We start from the raw sequence: 20,718 nt of genomic DNA on the forward strand, positions 1-20,718 counted from the left end.
TGGAGGAGGAAGTACAGTATTTAATCTTCCACTGAACCACAGCCTCCCTCTACCGACTATCTTTTTTCTTTTTTTTAACCAGTAAGAATCCCCTAACCTCTATCTGACCTCTGCTCTGCAGTAATCATTTGCCCTGGTGAGCTGCCCGCATCGCTGTATGATAAAGCATTGATGCTGCAGAGGAAGTGATTGCTGAATAAAACTGTTTAGAGTGATGTTTTCTTGTTGATGTTTTAAGTGAATTTAGCATTTCCTGCTAACAATCAAAAGACAAAAGAAAGGCGATCCTGCCTCCACCTCCGATCTTCTGAAAAGGAAGTGAAAACTCACAACCCCTACTGAGTTTTTATCCAGCACAAATTAGACTGGATCCTTGCTGTGAGCTGTAAATGAACGGACACATATTGGTTCCTAATTGAAGGCAGCAGGTGTCTGTGTGCACAGGCAGCCCTGCTGTAAAATTGTGGACAAACACACTGAGTTGCTAAAAGGCTACTGCCCCTTTTGCTCTCATTCCCTTTTCTCACCACTTTGTTCTCTTCGGCATCCCTTCAGACAGTCTATGGTCGTCAAGATGATAGGAACAAGCGTGTTCACGGCAACAACAGTCTTGAGCTAGATATATAGTTAAATAATTGTGTAGTACGAATTGATTATGTGACTGAACCAAAACCCTATTGCATTTTTTATTTTCTACTTCGTTCTTGTCTCTGATCCTTCACTGTCTTCCTCGCTCTACCTCTTCCCTGCTATTCCTTGTACTTCTACCTCGTGCAGGGAGAGGATCTGAAAAGAAACGTAAATGCTGAGGAAAATCCCGATGAAAATGCAGCGTGCCTGTAATTGAATATGGACGTCTCAGTCCTGACACGAGGGATTCAAGCTGCGGACTGGATAAACGTTCCTCGCCTCTCATTTCCCTAGCCTCTATCAATCATCACACATCACCAGGGCGACCAGTGCACCGGCCGTTCCAGCTCAATAGGAACCCATCAGTGAAAGAGAGGACAGGTTGGCCTGAACAGAGCAAGACAGAAATCAAGGGAGAGGAAAAGAGTGCAATGATATTCACAGAGAGGAACAGGAAAAGGGAGAATATGTGTTTTTTGCCATCATGGTGGAGTTCACTGTTTTGCTTAACTTTGCATAATCAAATCTAGTCAAATATACACATGGCCTCTGAATGCAGCTCATGGGGTGATTTTGATGTAATTTGGCAACATTTAGAGCTAGATTATGCAAAGGACAGAAATACACTGTGACCTAAAAGGGCAGGAACATTACATTGTTTTTGCTAATATAAACAGTAGGAATACTCTAACCATGGACACCAATACACAGTGGCACACATCCACTGTCAGTGCTTGAGCCAACAACTACTGAGGTGAGCTCTGTATCCGATTCACTATTGGAACAGACCATGGCTACATTGTCCTGAAAAAGGTATCAGACTACGTTTACCATCCAAACATACACATGACACCAGGGGAGTGGCCTCAACAGACCATAGTTTGTCCCATTGTGAAGCTCATTTTGGCTTACAGCCGAGAGAATAAGCCAGGTCAGTCACAGGACACCGCGGTGCCCCATTTCCCAATAACCTGGCTATTACTGACTAATGAGTTATGAGGGCTTCTTTATTCAGTTTGCAGGAAACAACCATAAACCCATGAGGAAGGAGTCATCTGTGAACAATAAGGCAATATTGCAGGGTTTAAGCATTTTTTTTCCTTCATATTTTTCTGTTCTGGCAGCTTGTTAAGCTTTCTGTTCTAAACCACATTTAGACTGTAATGACAGTAAATTAAATAAATACATAAATACATGTATTTTTAAAGCTGGAAAGCATGAGCATACACTTTTTTCTTTTCATTCGCCAAGCTGCAACTGGCATATAAGATATGCTCGAAAAACATGATACAAGCAAAGGCTTTCTAAAAGTCAACAGAGCCTAAAATGACAGAACTGTCACATGTATTCAAAATGTGGCAGCTTTGGTCTAGCTAGGAGGCAGCAGCGGTGTTGCCGTACAGTGAGGACTTGCTTTATAGATATGGAGACAGACGGAGAGGGGAGGACAAAAATTATAGAAGAGGGCAGATAAAGATGGTGCTCGGTTCCCACAGTTGAGTAGGGGCGGCTCTTAGCTCAGACGGGGCTTTTGTGCGTTTGCCCTGTTGGCAGAGACACAGTCAGACAGGTCTATTTCAGAGATATCCTGTCAACTCACTGAGAGACCATGTCAACGCCCTCTCTTCCCTTGGGTGACAGTGAGAGAATGAAACGGGGAGCCTGAAAGAGCCAGAGTGGCAACAGGGATAAAGATTAGGTGTAAAAGGGGAGTGAAGTAATAAGAGAGATAATATAATTATTGTCTGTGTGATAGTGTAATCATATACAGAGGGTAAGGTTAAAATTATGATGCTGTGATCATCACAAAAAAAATAAATCAATAGTCCTCAACATTTGAGGCTCCAGGAAGCCTTTAATCAATTTTTTTTTTTTTTCATTTAATTGAAAAAAAATCTGCAAACACAGAAGGTTAAGGGTTGTGATAACATTGGGCACACAATGACAACTCCTATCCCTGCAGTTGAAGAGAAGAGCCGTTGAACATGCAAGAAAAGAGAAAGGTCACAGAATAGTCGCTGTAAATTAAAGCAGGGATGAACAGATACATGGACAGAGCATGGGGCGGAGGTGGTGGAAGCAGCGGCAGTAAGGCACAAGGAGCACCAGTCAGACAAGCTAACTGAGACCCGGTGTCCCTCCGTCAAGCCAGTTCAGATCAGGGACAGAGGCAGTATTATAGAAATGTGGGCCTGGCCAAGAGGAAGAACAATAGCTGCTGTGTGCCGGAGCATCCTAACAGCTGGTAGATAGGAGGCCTGTCTTTGGCTCCACTAAATGGCACGTAAAGGGGGCATTGCACACATACACACCCATATATATTCTCTCTCTCCCTTTCCCAGAATCCCTAGCCCACCTTCTTCCTACCTCCTCCTCATAACAGGCAGCCATCATTCATTTTAACCCTCATCTCTGGCCTTTCTCCACACGCTGTTTCATTATGCCCTACGTTATTCTGTGTGTCCTCCAATCACCCCTCTCCACCCCTGTGGAGAAAGACAAAAGAGAGCTACAGAAAGAGAGATATTCTTCTTGCTAGCATGAGAAAGCCAAAGACTGGCAGAGGATCAGAGAAATGTCAACAAATAAGAGAGGTCCAAAAGCCTCCACAGGAGGCATGCCAAAGCTCTTCTATCACGAGGGCCTCTGAAACAGAAAAACACAAGAACTGCAAACTGTGCAGGAATGTCATCCCTCGCAGCATAGAGTTCACAAACAGCATCAGATAAAACCACGGCAACTTCTGCTCTATTTTGGGAACACACCTGTAGGTAAGGCCATTTGTCGGCTAAACCAAGTACTATTTAGAATCATGTATCAAAGAGCGGGTAATGTGTATTGGCCCTTTGACTTTCCTATTTTTCACCTGTGATTAATTAAAAATACAATATCCCATCCCAGAAGGTAACCCACTTGGTAAAGACATTGAGTGATTTGATCATTGGTTCTGTAAAATGTAAATAGGTACTGGATTATGTCCTGAAGGCAACTTTTAATTAAGCCGATATGGCATATGTTTTATGCACACATATGCTCCTTCTGAGCTGATGTGAAACCTGGTCTATAGCTTCCACTCAGTCACGTGATAGTTAGGATGCCACTGTTGCAGGCTGATAAATTGAACAGCTGCAAGAGGCTCTCAGGCTATTTTGTCCAAGGAGTCAGAGCCGCTTTACAGTAACCTATATATTTTCTACATGAAAAATCTAGGCTCATCTGGAAAGACACATTTAGCACAAATTCTACATCTCAAAATATTCTTGATTTAAATGCGACTTCTAATCAAATCAGGGAATCTCTACATTTCATTGAATCATGGTCCAGATAATGTAGGTGCTCATTTTAATTTTATGCATCAGCTATTTCTGTTGCCATTGACAAGGTGTCGAAAATTACAGAAATTAATCTTGAGAGACAATAAAGATCTGATCTGAACCGACCTGCAGGATGTAATTCTTTAATTAACGTCATAATAACTTAAATTAATGAGTGAAATCATTCAGCTCATACACATCACATGCAGCCATTATCAGTCCATCCCACTTAGCTCCGCTCTGTATCGTGTGTATTATCGTCAGGCCTACATTTTAATGTCATTTTTAATGCATCAGAGGTACAAACGGACACCACTAATCCACTGTCAAAGGCAGCAGCCACAGCAGCGCACACAGACTTTTATCAATGGCTGTGCAGCTGATCTTTCATTCATCGCCAACCACAGATCTTAACACAAATGTTCACTACATGCTGCCTCAACTCTCCTTTCCCAACTTTACGACTGCATTTTTGAGCGGCAAGCCATGAAACATGCTGCTCGCTTCACTGTAGACCAAAGTGTCTCCTGTGGCATCCAAAGATCCTCTCCCTTGGTTAGGTCTGAATGGACGTGCTGCAGAAAAGGTGGTCAGTTTAAAACGTAAGCCCCATACCACAGAGCACCACATGAGCTGGCATGGCGTAACGCGAGGAACATCACCAGATGTGACCGCCGAAGCATTGCCAAACACTGTTCCTCGTGCCCACTTTTCTTGCTGCACTCAAAAGTGGTACAAAGAAGGTTTCAAATTTCACAAAGCATGATTTTTCACTGGGCTGAAGGCTACCATCCCCCATGACTGCAAACCAAGCTGGCTGGAAACAGACCCCAGCCCCTATCCTCTCCAAGTCTATGTGGGAAAATGAAATCACGTCGCTGCTGCTGCTGCTTCCAGCGGTTCGCCTGATCACAGTGTACCAAACTGAAACTCCACAACCGAATTCCGGATTAAACAAACACAGTTAGGATGAAATATGTGGCACGCTTATATTATGTTTGATGATCTGCACGGCACATGTTTGCTCCCTGGTTTCTCACCGACCTGATATTCCTTGAACTGAATCTGTCAAGACGCTGCTGCTGCAGATGTGGGAGCTCTGCAACGGATCACCCTTTCAAGCGGTCCCGTTAGAAATGTTGTCGTTTTTACGTATTCATTGCTCGACATATCGTTCACTTTTAAGGGTTCGGACCACTTTGGTGTGCTAACGTTTCCGACGCTGCCACATTCGGTCACCTGTGTGTAAGCTACTGGGTTAATGTGGTGTAGTCGGAGATGGCCAGGCAGTGTTGAATTACCAAAACCGTTGTTAGTCACGCAGCTCCGGGTTAAGTATGTCACAACTCACGGTGACTCTGTTTTTAAAAAGGCAGTTTTTCTGTGCTGAGAGGTAACGACGTTAACGTAACGTACCCAAAGTCACACTTTCAAGTAAAAAAATAAATAATGCGACCTCGGTACACAACGCTCAAATGATAATTACCTGATAAGTTTCTTGGAATTCCTTTTATTTTCTTCCCATCCTCACTGGGCAGCAGAGCATTCCACCGTGTCCAAGAATTTAAATCCCCGGGTCGGATCCATGACTGTACCGTCTCTGATATCAAACGTACTCCTGGTGGAAGAGGCGGCGGCGGAGAAGAGTCCAGGCACTTTTTTTTCCAAAGGGAATCTCGGGGAAGATGTTGGCGGAATTTAGCATCAAACCGGGTCCGGTCAAGCTAACAACGGGTCTCGCGACACAAAAAACGCCGAGCCGTTTTGCCCGCGTGCGACCAAGAGTGTCGTCGCCGAAGTAACGAGTGTGAAATGCCGTTCGTTCGCGAGATAATGTCCCCGTTATAACCGGCGATAATGGTACTTACCACTCTATTGTTGGGGCGCGAGAAAGCGTTGCATGCAACCGCTGCTGCTGCGCTCGCGGAGGCTCGCGGATGACGCACGCGCTCGCTGTACTGGCTAGTTATTCGTTTTGTACTGTCCAATCCATTTCAGAGATTTGATTATTACAACCGTCGCTGCACAGAAAACCATATCATTACACAAATTATCGATTACACGTGCAATGATTTGACGATATTATTGACTACATAACAAAAATACATTATAAAGGTCAAAGATACTACTGCCCATCATGACCGTTATGTGCTTATGGCTGCAAGTAACGGTTATTTTCAATAGAAATGTATGTGTTTATTCAGTTGTTATAATTATATTTGCGAAGCTGGAACCATACAATGTTTCCCATTTTTTCTTAAGAATATTAAATGGTCGAAAATCAAAAATGGTATTAAATAAAAAATGTATTAACGAATGTTGGAGCTCCGGTATGTTTCTGATATTATGGCACGTTATGGCTAATTCTGAGTGCAAACCAAATTGTGTTTCACTGCAGCGATTCAATTTAATTTGCTCTAAAAATCGTATTACTGTATATTTTTCTGCCGTTCATTTATTATGCCCTGGGCCATGCCCCTGTGTGTGTAACGTTTTTCATGACAGCGGAAGTACCGCCCTCCTGCTTCCGGTGAATTCACAACATCCAAGATGTCGGCCACCAACGCTTCCCTCGTTTCGTACGGTAGCGATTCCGACTCAGGAGACGAGTCAAAATCGAATACCGATGTTGAGAAAATGGACCCAGCGAACCCGGACGCCACGGCACACCTCAAACCTCTGAAGACTGTACCCACGATGTCCGTGGCTGTTCTCAATTCAGCGCCCGAGGTCGCCGTTAAGGTAAGCTAACCAAGCTAACAAACGTTAGCTTAACGATACATTGTTGAAGTTAGATGCTATTAATCGTGCCGTGTTTAAACATAAAAAACAGCTGTGGGCGTTTAATCGACAATTAGAAATGCTAAATAAATAAGTATTTGGTGTGTGGAGTTATCAGTTTTTTACGTTACCGAATAAAATTGTCAGCGGTTAGCGGGAAAACTTGTCGAGCAGATGTTGAGTAATCTAATGGTGAAACGTGATATCAAAGAATAACCAGAAAATCATCTCAGCTATAAAAGTGTTTTTTTATTTAACATCCGGTACCCCAAACGGCCATTTGGTATTGGCATTGCGAGTCAAACAGTGCATTTGTTCCTCTCCACTTTAGGAGTCTGTTGAGACCGGCGCACACCTGGACCCTTCATTGAAAGAAGTCACTTTTAACCCGACATATGAAACCATGTTTGCACCAGAGGTAAGTTTGAAGATGAGTAGATGATACATGATTCCCCTAACATTTGTTGAGGGATACGAAATACTGAATGCCTCGAGCTACTCAACCATCATACCCGCATTACTAATAATCATCTTAATCTAAAACATATTTCTGTTAATAATGTAACATCCCATCAGTAGCATATGTTTTATGTCCATGCCAGCCACCTCTAATGTAAATACTATCACATTAGATTATCTGTTATTGATTTCACCCTTCTAAGCTGTTAATTATTTATCGCTATTGTATTTTGTTTCAGACCTATTTCCATGTGTCCTGAATTTGTGTAGCTTGGCTACGTTATGGTGCAATTTCCCATTGGAATTAATCTCGTCCTCTACTTATTGATTTATCCACCTAACTGTCATTGCATAAACCTGAAAGTCTGCTTATCAGCTATAAATAAAACAGACGGGCCCATGCTAAAAGAGTGGTTTAATGTTAGCGTTATTAATGATTTTGTATTTCCTCCTCATAGTTTGGGCCAATGAACCCATTTAAAAGCCAGCAGATGTCTGCGCCCAGGAACATGTTGTCTGGCTATGCAGAACCCGCTCACCTCAACGACTTCATGTTTGAACAGCAAAGGAGGACCTTCTCCACCTATGGTAAACTGTGACCAGTGTTATGGATTTAAATGATGCAGTCAATGTATTGACCCAGAATTTAAATCACATCTCTCCTCACTCTGCTAGGTTATGCTTTGGATCCATCTATTGACACACACCAGGTATCCTCTGTTAGCTACATTGGAGCAGTGGATGAGGCTGAGAAAAATAAAGGTAATCCTTCGTTACACCTTATTTCTGTTTGTCTGCATCTGACTGGATAGACCAGATTTTCCTGCGTATGTCTTATAGTACGTATTGTATTGTTGAAGGGAGATTCAGAATTCTAATATAATTTCTCTCCCTTCAGGGCTAACTGTGTTTGAGACCGGACAGAAGAAGACAGAGAAAAGAAAAAAGATCAAAGGTGGAGATCCAGGAGAGATCGACAACTTTCTTGGACCATGGGCAAAATATATTGATGAAAAAGATAGTGCCAAACCATCAGAGGTAAATACTGTGTTCAATATATAATGTACACATATTAACCAACTTACTACATGATTTTGCAGTACGGAAAGAAAACAGACCTCTTTGAGGTGGAGAGCTACCTGAAGGGTAGAGAGCAATGCGTAGGGCTACTTTGTGTGTCCACCAAAGCTATTTTCACTAGGTGCAGTGTTTTTTCAGCCGGGAGCTTTGGTTGGGTCTGGTTGCCATGATACACATATCCGGGGAAGTAAAAATGTTGGCACAAGGTAGAATACTTGCTCTGGATGAAGGGGAGGCTGAAGCACGTAGGAAGAGAGGACGGAACCGTGGGATCTTGGCGAGAATGACCATTTGGTTCGAGAGCTAAAAACATGTATAATAAACACGTTGACTGATCAAATCTACCAGGGGCTTGTGCTATTTTCAGAATGTGCCTGCTGGCGACTCATTGGGTCCCTGTGGGCGACCAGGTGCTCGCAGGCACTGTGTTGGCTTCCCCTGGTTTAGACAGTAATGATTACTTTTGGGAACTATGACAGACACAGTGGCTGTCATTATTTGCTTAATGTTTTTTTTTTTTTTTTTTTTTTCCTTGCCTGATTTAAATCACCAACAAAGTGCCTTTTGTTTTTCTCTGTTATGAGCATGCCTTACCAGTGGGCACCACCCACTCACACAACCTTCTGAGTTCACTTATAATTTCAATTTGCTCACTCTGTCCTCAACACTCTATCTCAGAACAAATCTGTTTGATATTTATTGCTTTGTGCTTGATTTTATTTTACAGGAACAGCAGAAAGAGCTGGATGAGATCACAGCTAAGCGTCAGAAGAAGGGAAGGAATGAGGAAGAAGCTCCTGCGGAAGAGAAAACCATTCTTCATGGTACTGTAGACCTCTCCAATTTAATAATTTGTATCATGAGTAGACTGAGCACATTATTTATTTTGAGATCTTCTTGACGGACGATTTGGTTTAACAGTTTAGATTGAAAGTGTAGTTGACTTTGATCATATCACACGTTCTTCCTCAGCAAATTAATTGTTACTTTGTTGATAACAGACAGCTGACACTCTAGTGTGCTTAAAAAGCTTGTTTCCATATATTACAGGATCGTTGCATCATATTCTCTTTTTGTTCTCCTTTCAGTTAAAGACATGTATGATTACCAGGGCAGGTCCTACCTCCACGTCCCACAAGATGTGGGTATCAACCTGCGTTCTGCAGAGGCTCCAGACAAGTGCTACCTGCCCAAGAAACAGATTCATGTCTGGTCTGGACACACCAAGGTCAGTGGGAAGGAGCATGGATCATTTTTGTTTCTGTGTGTACATGAACCGCTTCTTTGTGTACTCCTTTATGTGACAGCTGTTTTCTATATGCAGGCTTTGCTGGTAGAATGTGTTAAAGTGTTGTTATTTAAAATGCAAATTGAGAGCAGTGTCACATAGGTGTTTGTCTACATAGAGAGAAAATTTAGTTATGCAGTCTTTGTAAAAAATGTGTGATGCAGTCAGTGGAAGCCTCATGGGTACTTTTGAATAAAATCATAACACAGTCGTATACAAGATTTTTGCCTGACATATTCAAGATTATTCTGTCCCATTCAAAATGTCAGCATTATAATTCAAACATCAAGGAAACACTGGGTTATTCCACGATCTGATTCCAGCTTCAGATCTGTCGGTGTGCTTCAGGGAGAGAGAAATCACTCGTGTTTCAAATTGGCTTCTATCCACTTTGTGCAAGAAGCCTTCAGAGTCTAATTTGAAATACAAAGAGGTTTGAAAAGATAATAAGTGTGTGAAAGTGGTGACGTTGAGATACTAGCTGGAGGTGTCAGCAAAGTTTTACAACATCTTTGTAGAAAGTTTGGCAGCTTGAAAGTCATCATGCTTTATATTACTATTACCTACAAGTTATGATCCAAGCAGATTGATATCTGAGGTGAACTGTGACATTATAACATGATTTTGAATATTTTCAGGGATGTTTAGATGTTAATGAAATGTTTGTGGACACATATCTTTTCCTCTCTTGCCTTCCTCTCTTCGGTTGAGATTTGTGTTTCTACCCCAAACAAATGTGCATGATTTATGTAAAAATGAAATGGTTTTGTTGCACCACATGTGTGCTTGGAGTTGTTGCAATGATTTGCAAACTCCAGATAAGGAGAAATACATATCAATTTCTCCTTTCTGTATGTTTTTCAGGGTGTCAGTGCTATCCGACTATTTCCTAGCTCTGGTCATCTCCTGCTCTCTTCCTCTATGGACTGTAAGATCAAGGTAAAAAAAAAAATATCACAACTTGATAATCTTGAGAAGATTGAACGCTGTCCTGTAATCAACCCGATCTGCTGGCTTAATTTATCGTTGTGTTTGGTCTTTGCAAATCCGTGTTCACTTCTCTCCACAGCTGTGGGAAGTGTACAGCGAGAGGAGGTGCATACGAACATTTATTGGTAAGTGATCTTAAGTTTTGATACGTTAAACTTTGATAAATGGTATTCATTAACTGTATGAATTGCTAACAATACTACAAGATTCAAGTACACATTTTGTACACAACTATTGCTCATCAGCAAACATGCTGACGTGAATTGTGTTTACGGTCTGTAATGCATGCAGCCGTTTGAGAGAAAAAAATATATACAGTATATAACAAAAATAATGAGTGCAGGTCACTTTTACATTCTTCCCAGAGATAGCACACTGTCTGAATAGAGATTGTTTGCAGTCGCGGTTCTGCTTGTCAGCTCCTCCACAGAATATGCATAATTCAGCAGGCTAGGGGGCCGAGGTGAACGGGTGGCATAGGAGGGCACGAGACACGGAGAGGAGCTGGCGTACAGGAAGAGAGAACACAGTTCAGGGGTGAATAAGTGACAGTGACTGGCTGAGGGGTTTATGAGCTGTAGAAGCAGCCGTGACCAAGATGATGCAGATTTTTATTTTTATTTATTTTTCATTTAAATTATTAAACAATAAATTATGTTTCGTGAGGCCGTCATGTTGGCATCTGGAGAACATCTGAAAAACATTTTCACCATTTTCTGACATTTTAAAGATCAAAAAACAAATCAATTATTGACACATTAATCAACACTGTATATAATACTTGTTTTTGTCACTGCTTTCTCACTTTGTCATCTTTTATGCATTCATGGATTATGTCTCTTTCTAAATGTATTGCAGTGTTGAGTATTATCTGTTATTAATACCCAACACTGGCATGTCGTCAGTCAGAACAATCAAGTTAGACAGAACAGTGTAGCAAGCATTAGCTTGGCGGATGTGCATGACGAGCATGCATATCATTATGTTTGAATGCCGTCAAACTGGCAAACTGTATATTTGATGACATGCGCCCTGCTTTCAGTGGATTGTCTATCTGTGTTATCCCGTACACACTGACATACACCAACAAGGCTTTCTGCAGCAGCTCCGTTGCCTTATGGTCTGCCAGCAAGCCGGGTAGCAGCGAGCGAGCAGGCACTCAGTCTCACTGGGCTCTGTTATCACTGTGGAAACAATGTAGCCCTGATAAAAGCCAGTTTTAACAAGGTAGGCGTCTGTGTGCACTGCGCCCACAGGGACCTCGCATCACCTGCGCTGCACGAGAAAAAGCCAAGGGGGTTGCATTGATTGGGATTAGGAAGGGAATAGAAGAAGGTGGAGAACAGTTGAAAAGACGGATGGAGCATGTAATTTTTTTTCCCTCTCTGAGCTCATTTAAAGATTAAATTCCCCTCGTCTCCCACAGCTCACGTCATCTTTCTTTCTCAACGTCACTATTGCCCATAACCAGATTTCTCATCCCTCAAATGAATTGGGATTCAAAGGAAGGCAGCTGGGTAACAAGAGTGGGGAACATTTGTCTTACGTATGTGTACTTATTTGTTTGTAATACGTGTAAATTTCCTTTGCTGACGTTAGGCCACAGCAAAGCCGTGCGAGACATTTGCTTTAACAACAGTGGGACCCAATTCCTCAGCGCCGCCTATGACCGCTACCTCAAACTCTGGGACACTGAAACAGGTAGGTTCTACCTCTCTGATCTCAACTTATTGTTGTTTACACAGCCTCTTGATGTTGATTCTTCAAAATTACTGAATCAAGGGAGATTTACTTCTCATGAATATCCCACGAGAGTATGTCTATTTGAGTGTGTCAGCGTCGCTGTGTATGGGAGAATATAAAAAAAAAACTGCATAGCAATCTAATATAACCTTGATCTTGCAAAGCCATCAGAAAATTGTGAAGGACGGCACAGACATCAGCTTCACTGTGTCATTGTTTGAATCAAACATTTCTCTGCACAACTACAGAAGCGTGTTTCTGGAAGGTTTCTTCACTATTTTTTTTTATCAGTTTTATCAAATTAACAATCAAGATAATAACCTGCAGATTGATGGACAAATTGTCACTTCTATTATCTGTAGGAATCCCGTATTCCGTTAATACAGAAGTCAATTAAACATTGGTATATTATATGTTGTAAAATCCATTTGCACAGGTCCACAGCACTACTTAAACGCTCTCCTCAGAAATGTAATCAATGTCTCTGACGGTCTTTGAGGAATTCTGATTTTCTACGGCTAACACATCGGTATTGAGGGAGAAATTTCATCACGGCGGCACTTTTAAAGTCGGTGTAGGGAATGTGCAAAATGACTGGTACTTCCAAATGTAGTGTACTAATAACTTAGTATGCATCTCATCCATCTCAATTTCTGCACCCATTAACTCAAGAGTGCCAATCCAGCAGAGGGCAGAAAAGAGTTAAATCCCCCACTTCTTAACAAGACGCCCTTCGACGCCACATCATCCAAATGCTTGTTTGAGTTAGCTTACTAAACATTTGTTCCCACCAGTTGTTGTCAGTTTATTTGGTGTACAGTTCAGCAGTTGTGTCTTACCTGTAGCTGTACATTACAATGAGGCATACGGGGTAGATTTAGTTTGTTCCATGTTCTATTAAACACTGAAAGTACCCTAGAAATGGTGTTGTTGAAAAGCCTCTATTCTTATACGTTTCGTTTTGCGTCCATCCACAGGCCAGTGTATCTCCCGCTTCACCAACAGGAAGGTACCGTACTGCGTCAAGTTCAACCCAGACGAGGACAAACAGACCCTGTTTGTGGCCGGCATGTCCGATAAGAAGATTGTTCAGGTAATGTTGGCATGTGCTGCCTTGCGAGCATTTCAGTTCACCTGCCACCATCACTTCAAGTGTATTTCCCAGTTGACCAAGCTCATTTCTGTATATACTCCATATGCCCACAGGAGCATGAAATACACTCGCTGTGCACTGTGCATGGCTAGAGGTTCAGTGGCTGACAAGACTGGAGCATGTCATTAATCATAGGTAGCCTTTAGGTGGAAGAGAGGCAAAGGGAACAATCTCTGACAAAAGTTGGAAATCCATAACTAAGATATTACACAATCCAGTTTTAAAATACGTATAAAACAAGGACCCTGAAACTGGAAATTTTATTTTATTTTTCACAATTCATAATCATCCAATTTGGGACAAAGTATGCTTTTACCTAAGCAACATATTTTAAATAAATATATTTCTAGATGTTTATATACCAGGCACAAAATGTGTCGCCTAATTGTTGAGATGAACAGTAGTCGCGATCATAATAATCAGGGTTACTATTAAATAATGCAGCTTTCTTCAGGGTTTTGTGAACAGATGGCTGCTCCTGCGAGAGCCAAAGGCTAAGATTTAAAAAAAAAAAGAGAGCAAAATAGAAGTGGATGTAAAATTTGCTTGGACAGGAATTAATCCTATTTGTTTGTTGCCTGGGAGCCGTTTTTATGTGGGTTTTCTTTGCTTTACATTTCCAAAAGAAAGTTCAAGGCCGAGGACTATTTGATAGCTAATAACTGCCTTTTCAGTTAGCACAATTTAAAACGGCTCCTCATTGAGTCTCCTCAATCCCGCCATGTGACTTTCTCTCAGATTATTTTCACTACAGTGAAATTGTTTTGTTTTTGCCGCAAAAGTATGGGGATATGCATGAAAGTAGTTGTGTATGTTACGTGAATCCATTTTAATAAGTCCCCTTATTTTGACTTTTCATAGATGAGTGTATTTACCTCCTGTCTGTTTTGCTTTCTGCACCTCGTGTCTCTCCGTCAGTGGGACATCAGGACAGGTGAGGTGGTTCAGGAGTATGACCGTCACCTGGGAGCTGTCAACACCATCACCTTTGTTGACGAGAACCGTCGGTTTGTCAGCACGTCAGACGACAAGAGTCTTCGAGTTTGGGAGTGGTAAGTACAGTATTGTTGGAGACTTTGGTTGCATTTGCCTGAAAGTCATCAACACTAATGTGAAACAGGGCTTCGTTATCCAGTGTTCATTTTTGTTAGTTATGGAGAGCACACAGTGTGATTTGACATGTGCAGGGTCGTTCGCCGGGGAAAGTGCCTTTGCGTTTTATCTAACCTCTGTAAACAAAATATTATTTAAAAAAAAATACATCGTCAGCATATCATGCTGCCTTCTGAAAATGCACTCACTGCACCTTTCATTAGTCGTTTTATACGAACAGTAGACCTCCAGGCGACCCTATCTTGGACTAAGCTCACCCAGCTGCACTGCTAATCTGCTCTGAGTCATGGCCTCTGCCACAGTGTGGCTGCTTTACATACATCTGTTGCACTGGGAGTTTCTTCTTCCCCCTGGAGCTAACTTTGTACATTAACAGGGTTCCATCAGTAACCCCTGTGAGCCTTTGCTCCTGTTGCCAATTGTATATTTGAATAAATAAGCATTTTGAAATGGTTCCACCAATTACATTATTGGAACACAGATGCACTGGGATTTTTAAAATCTCCACTCATATTTTTTGACGTTTCAAAATCATGCTCACTGTTTAGGGATGCACTGATACCAGTATTGGGTATCAGGTCCCGTACTGTGCTTGTGGCGTTAACCTCTCATCTGTTGAGCCTAATAAGGTCCGCTGCAGTTTAACAAATCCCCATGCTTCTTTCTCCATTGTTAATGCCTCTGTCTAGAGTCACATGTGCTTCTGTATTAAACAAGAAAAGACAACATATAAAAGCAAAAATGCATGTTCATGGGAGTTACCGGCCACTGCATCTACATGTTATCTACTGTTGTAATTAGGATGCACATGCCTGCTGATGTACTGAATCAAACTGAGTCAAGCCAAGCCGAGGCTCCTGTGGTTTGTTAAACCAATTCTAGTGTTTATTGCACAAAGACGATGAATATTTAAAGACCTGCTGATAAAGGGAGCTTGCTTTTGGAAAGGGGTGCTTTTTTATCCAGGGCTGACCATTTCTGTAGTTCTTCCATTTTGATGTTCCCAGCTTGTCTTTTTTCCTATGAGAGATGGGGATTAACTAGCAAGCATTTTATTATTATTTTTTTCACACTCTCTTTAAGCCAGAGTTGAAGGACAGACTCAAATGTCGACAGAACAGCATGGGCCAAAAGAACCATTTCCTTTGTACCCTGTTTAGGAGGGGGTCTTCCGTGAGGTTTTTAGTGCAGCGTGGGAGCAAACGGGCATGTGGTATGCTCGGGGCTTTGCTGTCCCTCTCTCTCCCACGGATACCACCTGGCTCTCCGCTTTAGCTCGCCCCTCTGTGAAAGCTGCTACATAGCAGCATTAGGCTGAATTTCCCAGAACAGTTTCCTATCTCTTGAGTAGTAAACGCTTGCAGAGAGGGGCAGGGTGAGGGAACGCCAGATGCTTGCTTAGTGAAGATTGAGAGGCGGCAAATCGCCACGTCATTCACATCACTGTGCAAACGCCCACTCGCAATTCAAATTCCATCCTAATTTCCACGCACATACTTACACGTTTTGTGGGGAGACTACTCTGTCTGTAGCAGAGGTTTATCATCGGGGAACGGAGAGTTGCTGTATGTGTTGGAGGAGGATTACAATCGATGTGAAACGTGCTGCACCGTGCCAACAAGGAGAATTAGCGCTTGATCACAAAGACATTCAGAGAGCAATGAAGCTGAGCTTAGAGGGACATTTTGGATGATTGAGGGGGAGATGGAGAAATGGCAAAGATGGAGGAAGGACATTGCTGTGCCTGCTATGTCATCCAAGTCCTCGATTTCCCTCAAGACTGACTCATTGTGGTTCTGCCCCCCCCACCCTCCTGCATACCCAAATTCCCAAATTTAGCATTGTGTAAATATTTGCCCACTAGACTGACCATGCCAAAGCAGACATGTGGCAATCATTTGAAGTAAATAAATAAATACATTTAAAAGTCAGTTTATTCTTAGTTATTATATCTTGTGAAATTCTCTTTTCACAAAATAAACAAAGCTCGTCTGTTTTATTTCCCTCACAAGAGAAACTCTGGGATTTTCTTGTTTCTGTCTTGGTGTTTTTTTTTCCCATGCAGGCTGATAATAAACCGTAACCTCAGACTCACTGCCTGTATAATGCTTGGCAAACTCAAGTTAACATATAAATTACAGAGAGATGCGCTTTGTTTTCATCAATGTCCCTTATCTTGATCGATGTGAAACAACGTAAACAACCATCAGTCATCTTTTATTCATGAATATCCCCAGTGTATAGATTGTTTGTCGTCTGTTTTCCTATCGCCCTTTCCCATCGCTCTCCAGACAACAGAACATTCAAACTGGTTATTTCTGGCACTCAGAAGGAGATCTGATGATTTTGTTGTCTTTTCCGGGATTAGCTTGGCCGGTCTGCAGACATTGGCTCTGACAGGCACCCCTTTAATGTCTGTTATTGTGTATGTGTGTATAAATTGTGTGTGTTATGTCTATACGGGTTTGCTTTTCTCATTTGACTCCTGTTTTCAGTTCTTGGAAGCCCATCTTTTGGTGCATATATACAAAGTGATTGCACCACTATGCTCCAGCTGTTACTGACGTGTTACACGACTCAATGGAGGGAGGGGGAGGGATTAATAAATAATTGGAAAGCAGTGCGGTTGGCAGTGCAACATCAAAGCAGCCTTTTGTTATGGTGATCTTGCCTGGTTTTCACTATATCTGTTTTCTCGTCAGTAACAAGCAATTTTGAGGCGGCATAAGCAGCTGCAATAATAAACAAACTGCAGCTTGGTTTTGCTTTTGAGTTGTTCTCTCATCCAGGATTTAACCCATCTTCAAGTGTGCTCACAGTGCTCTGTGCCTTTTTTTTCAGGGACATCCCCGTGGACTTCAAGTACATCGCCGAGCCCAGCATGCACTCGATGCCAGCTGTGACACTCTCTCCCAACGGTGAGCCATCACATCATGGCACAACACTTGAAAGGACACAATCAGGCACACGGGACAGGGGGACACCGGGGAGCATAAACCCATATGGGCAGATTGGAGTACATACTTATTATGTTGGTCATTGCTCAATAGGTTAACAGCAAGGCAGACTAAGTAAATGTATGTGTGGGGATGTCCAGATCACGTTATCAGGATGAGACCCAAATCTGGCATTTGTGATCGGTGGGTATCGGCTCTGCAAAGCCCGATCCACCTCCAATCCTTTGATTGCTCTGGGTATGCCAGCTGTCACAAACAGCCCATTGAGCTCTGTTCAAACATTATAAGGACCCTTTAATGTGCAGTATTGCGAGGAAGTGTAGCGCGCCCAGCAGCCAGCACTTTCAATTAATGACATGTCACCGAGGGACAAAGTAAGAACAGCTGGTTTTCCTTTTATTTTGGTGATATTTCTCTGTTGACGTTAATGTTCCAGCATCGAGATGAAAAGCTGCTCCGTCCACAGATATTCCCCCTTGGCAGAGAGAAACATGAGTAAATTGCTACACTCGCTCATCTGTTTGGTAAATATGAAGGAGATACCTGGAGACAATTAGCTTAGCATTAAGACATAAGCTGTGGCTCTATCCAACGGTAGAAAAGCTTCCTGGAGTCTTCTTCTAACCTGAAGTCTGGCACATAACTCACCATACAACGTGGCATTGTTAGAATATAGTTTTTGTATGGATATAGCAAACATGATAATGTGCTAGCTGTCTCCGACTAGACGTGGGAATGGTATTGAGCTTCTCTAACTTTCACCAAGTGAGCGAATAAGGATGTTTTCCAAAATGTCCTTTAAATTGTCCTAATAATTTATGCAATTCAGGCTTGCTTGCACAGCTGTACTGTGTAGGGGGGAAATATATTATAAATGTCAATATTAGCCGATGCTTAATATGTAAGTCCTCAGCTCAGGGGCAAAGAGGTGTGATTGGGACCCTCTGATTTATGTATTATGCATGATAGGCGACGCTGTGTGAGATGACAGCGGAGTAGAACAAACCTGCTGCCGGACGGCAGAATTGATGAGTTTTCACAGATGTCAGCAGAAGATGTAATGACTTACCACTTACTCACACGGTAGCCAACGTTTTGTGTAGCAACACACACACAAAACGATATCAGAAGGAATTATTTTTCAAATGTAATGCTTCCATTTGAATCAGGAATCCCCTATCCATCAGTTTAAGCTACCATTAAACTTGAGTCTTCTGTCCTCCTCTGCTCCTTCCCTCTCCACCTACTTTGATTTCTCCCTTTCCTCCTCTCATTTACACCGTCCCTCGTCTCCTCCTTGCTTTGGGCAGCGTTCTTATTTGTGCCAACATGGTTTGTTTCCTTTAAACGTGTGAATAATGAATGCGGTCTCAGTGGGAGACCATTCAGTTTTCTTTCACGGCGAGATGATCCACAGCCTCTCCCCTATTTTCTTCTGAAATTGCCCAAGTTGTTTCCGTTTGTCTGCATGTATTGCATTCGACATTTGTGGACAATCATGTCTTTTTCATTTTAGCTTTTTGAGGCAGCATGTAAGAAGAGGACATGAACACCAGCACTAGATCTCTTTCTCGTACCACATTAATAATTTCCATCATGTTGCCTTTCAAGAAGTGTAGTGAGTCGTGTAATGCTTTGACACTGAAGCACTGCCTCTTATCACAGTAGTGACTTTGGGGCTGTAGCGACGTCTCTTTTTTCTTTTCTCCTAAATTGCCTCAATCTTTTCAGTTTAATGGTGGCAGAATGATGAGTTCATTCCCTCCTTTTGAGTTTGAATGTCATCCACTCGAACTCTGATTTTCACATTTTTGTTTTTCGTTGGGTTTCTGTCCATGAGGCCAATTATTATTTCACTTAACTTGATGTCACATTAGTGGTTACACTGCTAGGTTTAGTGCACACTAACAGTGGCAGGCAGCGTCAGGATTCCACAGCAGTTAAACATTTGGTTGTACAGAATCATGCAAATGAGACAAATAGCTGAAATGTGTTTGCATTTAGAAAGTAATTCTGCTGATACCTTTGATACTTGACTCGATTTCTTTGTTAGCATGTTGTGCTGTGCAGCACCATGTGAGATGAGCTGTTTGCTACATGCTCTGTGCTTGTTTCTAACCCCCAGGTAAATGGCTAGCCTGTCAGTCTATGGACAATCAGATTCTGATCTTCGGAGCCCAAAACCGCTTCAGACTGAACAAGAAGAAAGTCTTCAAAGGCCACATGGGGGCTGGCTATGCCTGCCAAGTGGACTTCTCCCCAGACATGAGGTAAGCCTTTGCTCTGTTATCTAATTTTCGGATGAAGGGTTCGTTGCATAGCTGAGATTCTCACAGTTGATGAATAGTTTTTTTTTATAACTAAGTGATTAATCTGTTTCTCTGAGAAGAGGGTTAGAACTTAAAACTATAAAGTTCAACAAGAAGAGCTCACCAGGACAGTCCTCTCTCTTTCTGCTTTATTTGTTCCAGCTATGTGGTGTCAGGGGATGCAGATGGAAAGCTGAACATTTGGGATTGGAAGACCACCAAGCTTTACCACAGGATCAAGGCTCATGACAAGGTGTGCATCAGCGCACTATGGCATCCGCATGAAACATCTAAGGTTATCACCTGCGGTTGGGATGGACAAATCAAACTCTGGGACTAGATCCGTGTGTCTGGGGAGGGGAATCTGGGAAACGGTGGACAGAATGGAACGGGTTTCACTATAGAGGGACAGAAAGCGACTGGTCGTCCCATGGATTTTGTGAACCTTAAGTGAAAGCCACAGGACTGGTATCCAGTCTTATTGTAGCAGCATATTTTTGTATCCTGTCCTGAGAGTTAAAATATGTATTATCTGTACAAAGATGACCACAAGCATACTTTTAAAAATAGTTTCTACTGCTAACGGCATATTAGAGGAGAACCCCGTCTTTTTTTTTTAAATATCTTTTTTATTTTAATTTGCGATGTTCTGTGTAGTATGACTCTGTAATCCTTTGTAACAGTTCTGAATTTTCAATTGTGTGACCATCCCATTATGGAAATAAACATTCTGTAAATTTGACCGCTTAAGAAAATGAAGCATTGATTCCTCAGAGAAGGTGTTTCTTCATCCATAATTACACACAAATATATGAAGAAAAACTTATTTTTTCCCTCTTAATTGAACTGCATCAGCAAATGACATTAATTGGATCTTTTTTTTTAATGTGAATTATTTCAT

General features: G+C 42.0%; 2 protein-coding genes across 3 annotated transcripts in view; one reads left to right on the top strand and one right to left on the bottom strand.

Moving 5' to 3' along the window:
• Nucleotides 1-5,753, bottom strand: part of wasf1 (WASP family member 1) — a 47,816-nt gene extending 42,063 nt beyond the window's left edge. The window contains exon 1 of one of the 2 annotated variants that reach the window (XM_084030942.1): nucleotides 5,431-5,753. The gene's annotated coding sequence lies outside the window, so the exon portion shown is untranslated. The remainder of the gene's footprint in view (nucleotides 1-5,430) is intronic. The other variant, XM_084030943.1, reaches the window with a different exon arrangement.
• Nucleotides 5,754-6,470: 717 nt separating this feature from the next.
• cdc40 (cell division cycle 40 homolog) lies at nucleotides 6,471-20,559 on the top strand. Its single transcript, XM_084030941.1, has 15 exons — nucleotides 6,471-6,686; nucleotides 7,057-7,143; nucleotides 7,643-7,772; nucleotides 7,860-7,946; nucleotides 8,083-8,222; nucleotides 8,992-9,088; nucleotides 9,353-9,492; nucleotides 10,417-10,491; nucleotides 10,622-10,667; nucleotides 12,142-12,243; nucleotides 13,263-13,378; nucleotides 14,357-14,490; nucleotides 17,393-17,469; nucleotides 19,634-19,778; nucleotides 19,980-20,559. Exons 1-15 carry the CDS (start codon nucleotides 6,495-6,497, stop codon nucleotides 20,155-20,157), a joined length of 1,746 nt encoding a protein of 581 aa, XP_083887067.1. The 5' UTR covers nucleotides 6,471-6,494; the 3' UTR covers nucleotides 20,158-20,559.
• The last annotated feature ends 159 nt before the right edge of the window (nucleotides 20,560-20,718 follow it).

The sequence above is a fragment of the Eutrigla gurnardus genome, assembly GCF_963514095.1.
Source record: "Eutrigla gurnardus genome assembly, chromosome: 16".
NCBI lineage: Eukaryota > Metazoa > Chordata > Actinopteri > Perciformes > Triglidae > Eutrigla > Eutrigla gurnardus.

Coding starts and splice junctions, on each gene's coding strand:
- cdc40 (XM_084030941.1), top strand. CDS start 6,495: ATGTCGGCCACCAACGCTTCCCTCGTTTCGTACGGTAGCGATTCCGAC. Junction 7,144..7,642: donor AAACCATGTTTGCACCAGAG/GTAAGTTTGAAG, acceptor TCCTCCTCATAG/TTTGGGCCAATGAACCCATT. Junction 9,089..9,352: donor AGAGAAAACCATTCTTCATG/GTACTGTAGACC, acceptor TTCTCCTTTCAG/TTAAAGACATGTATGATTAC.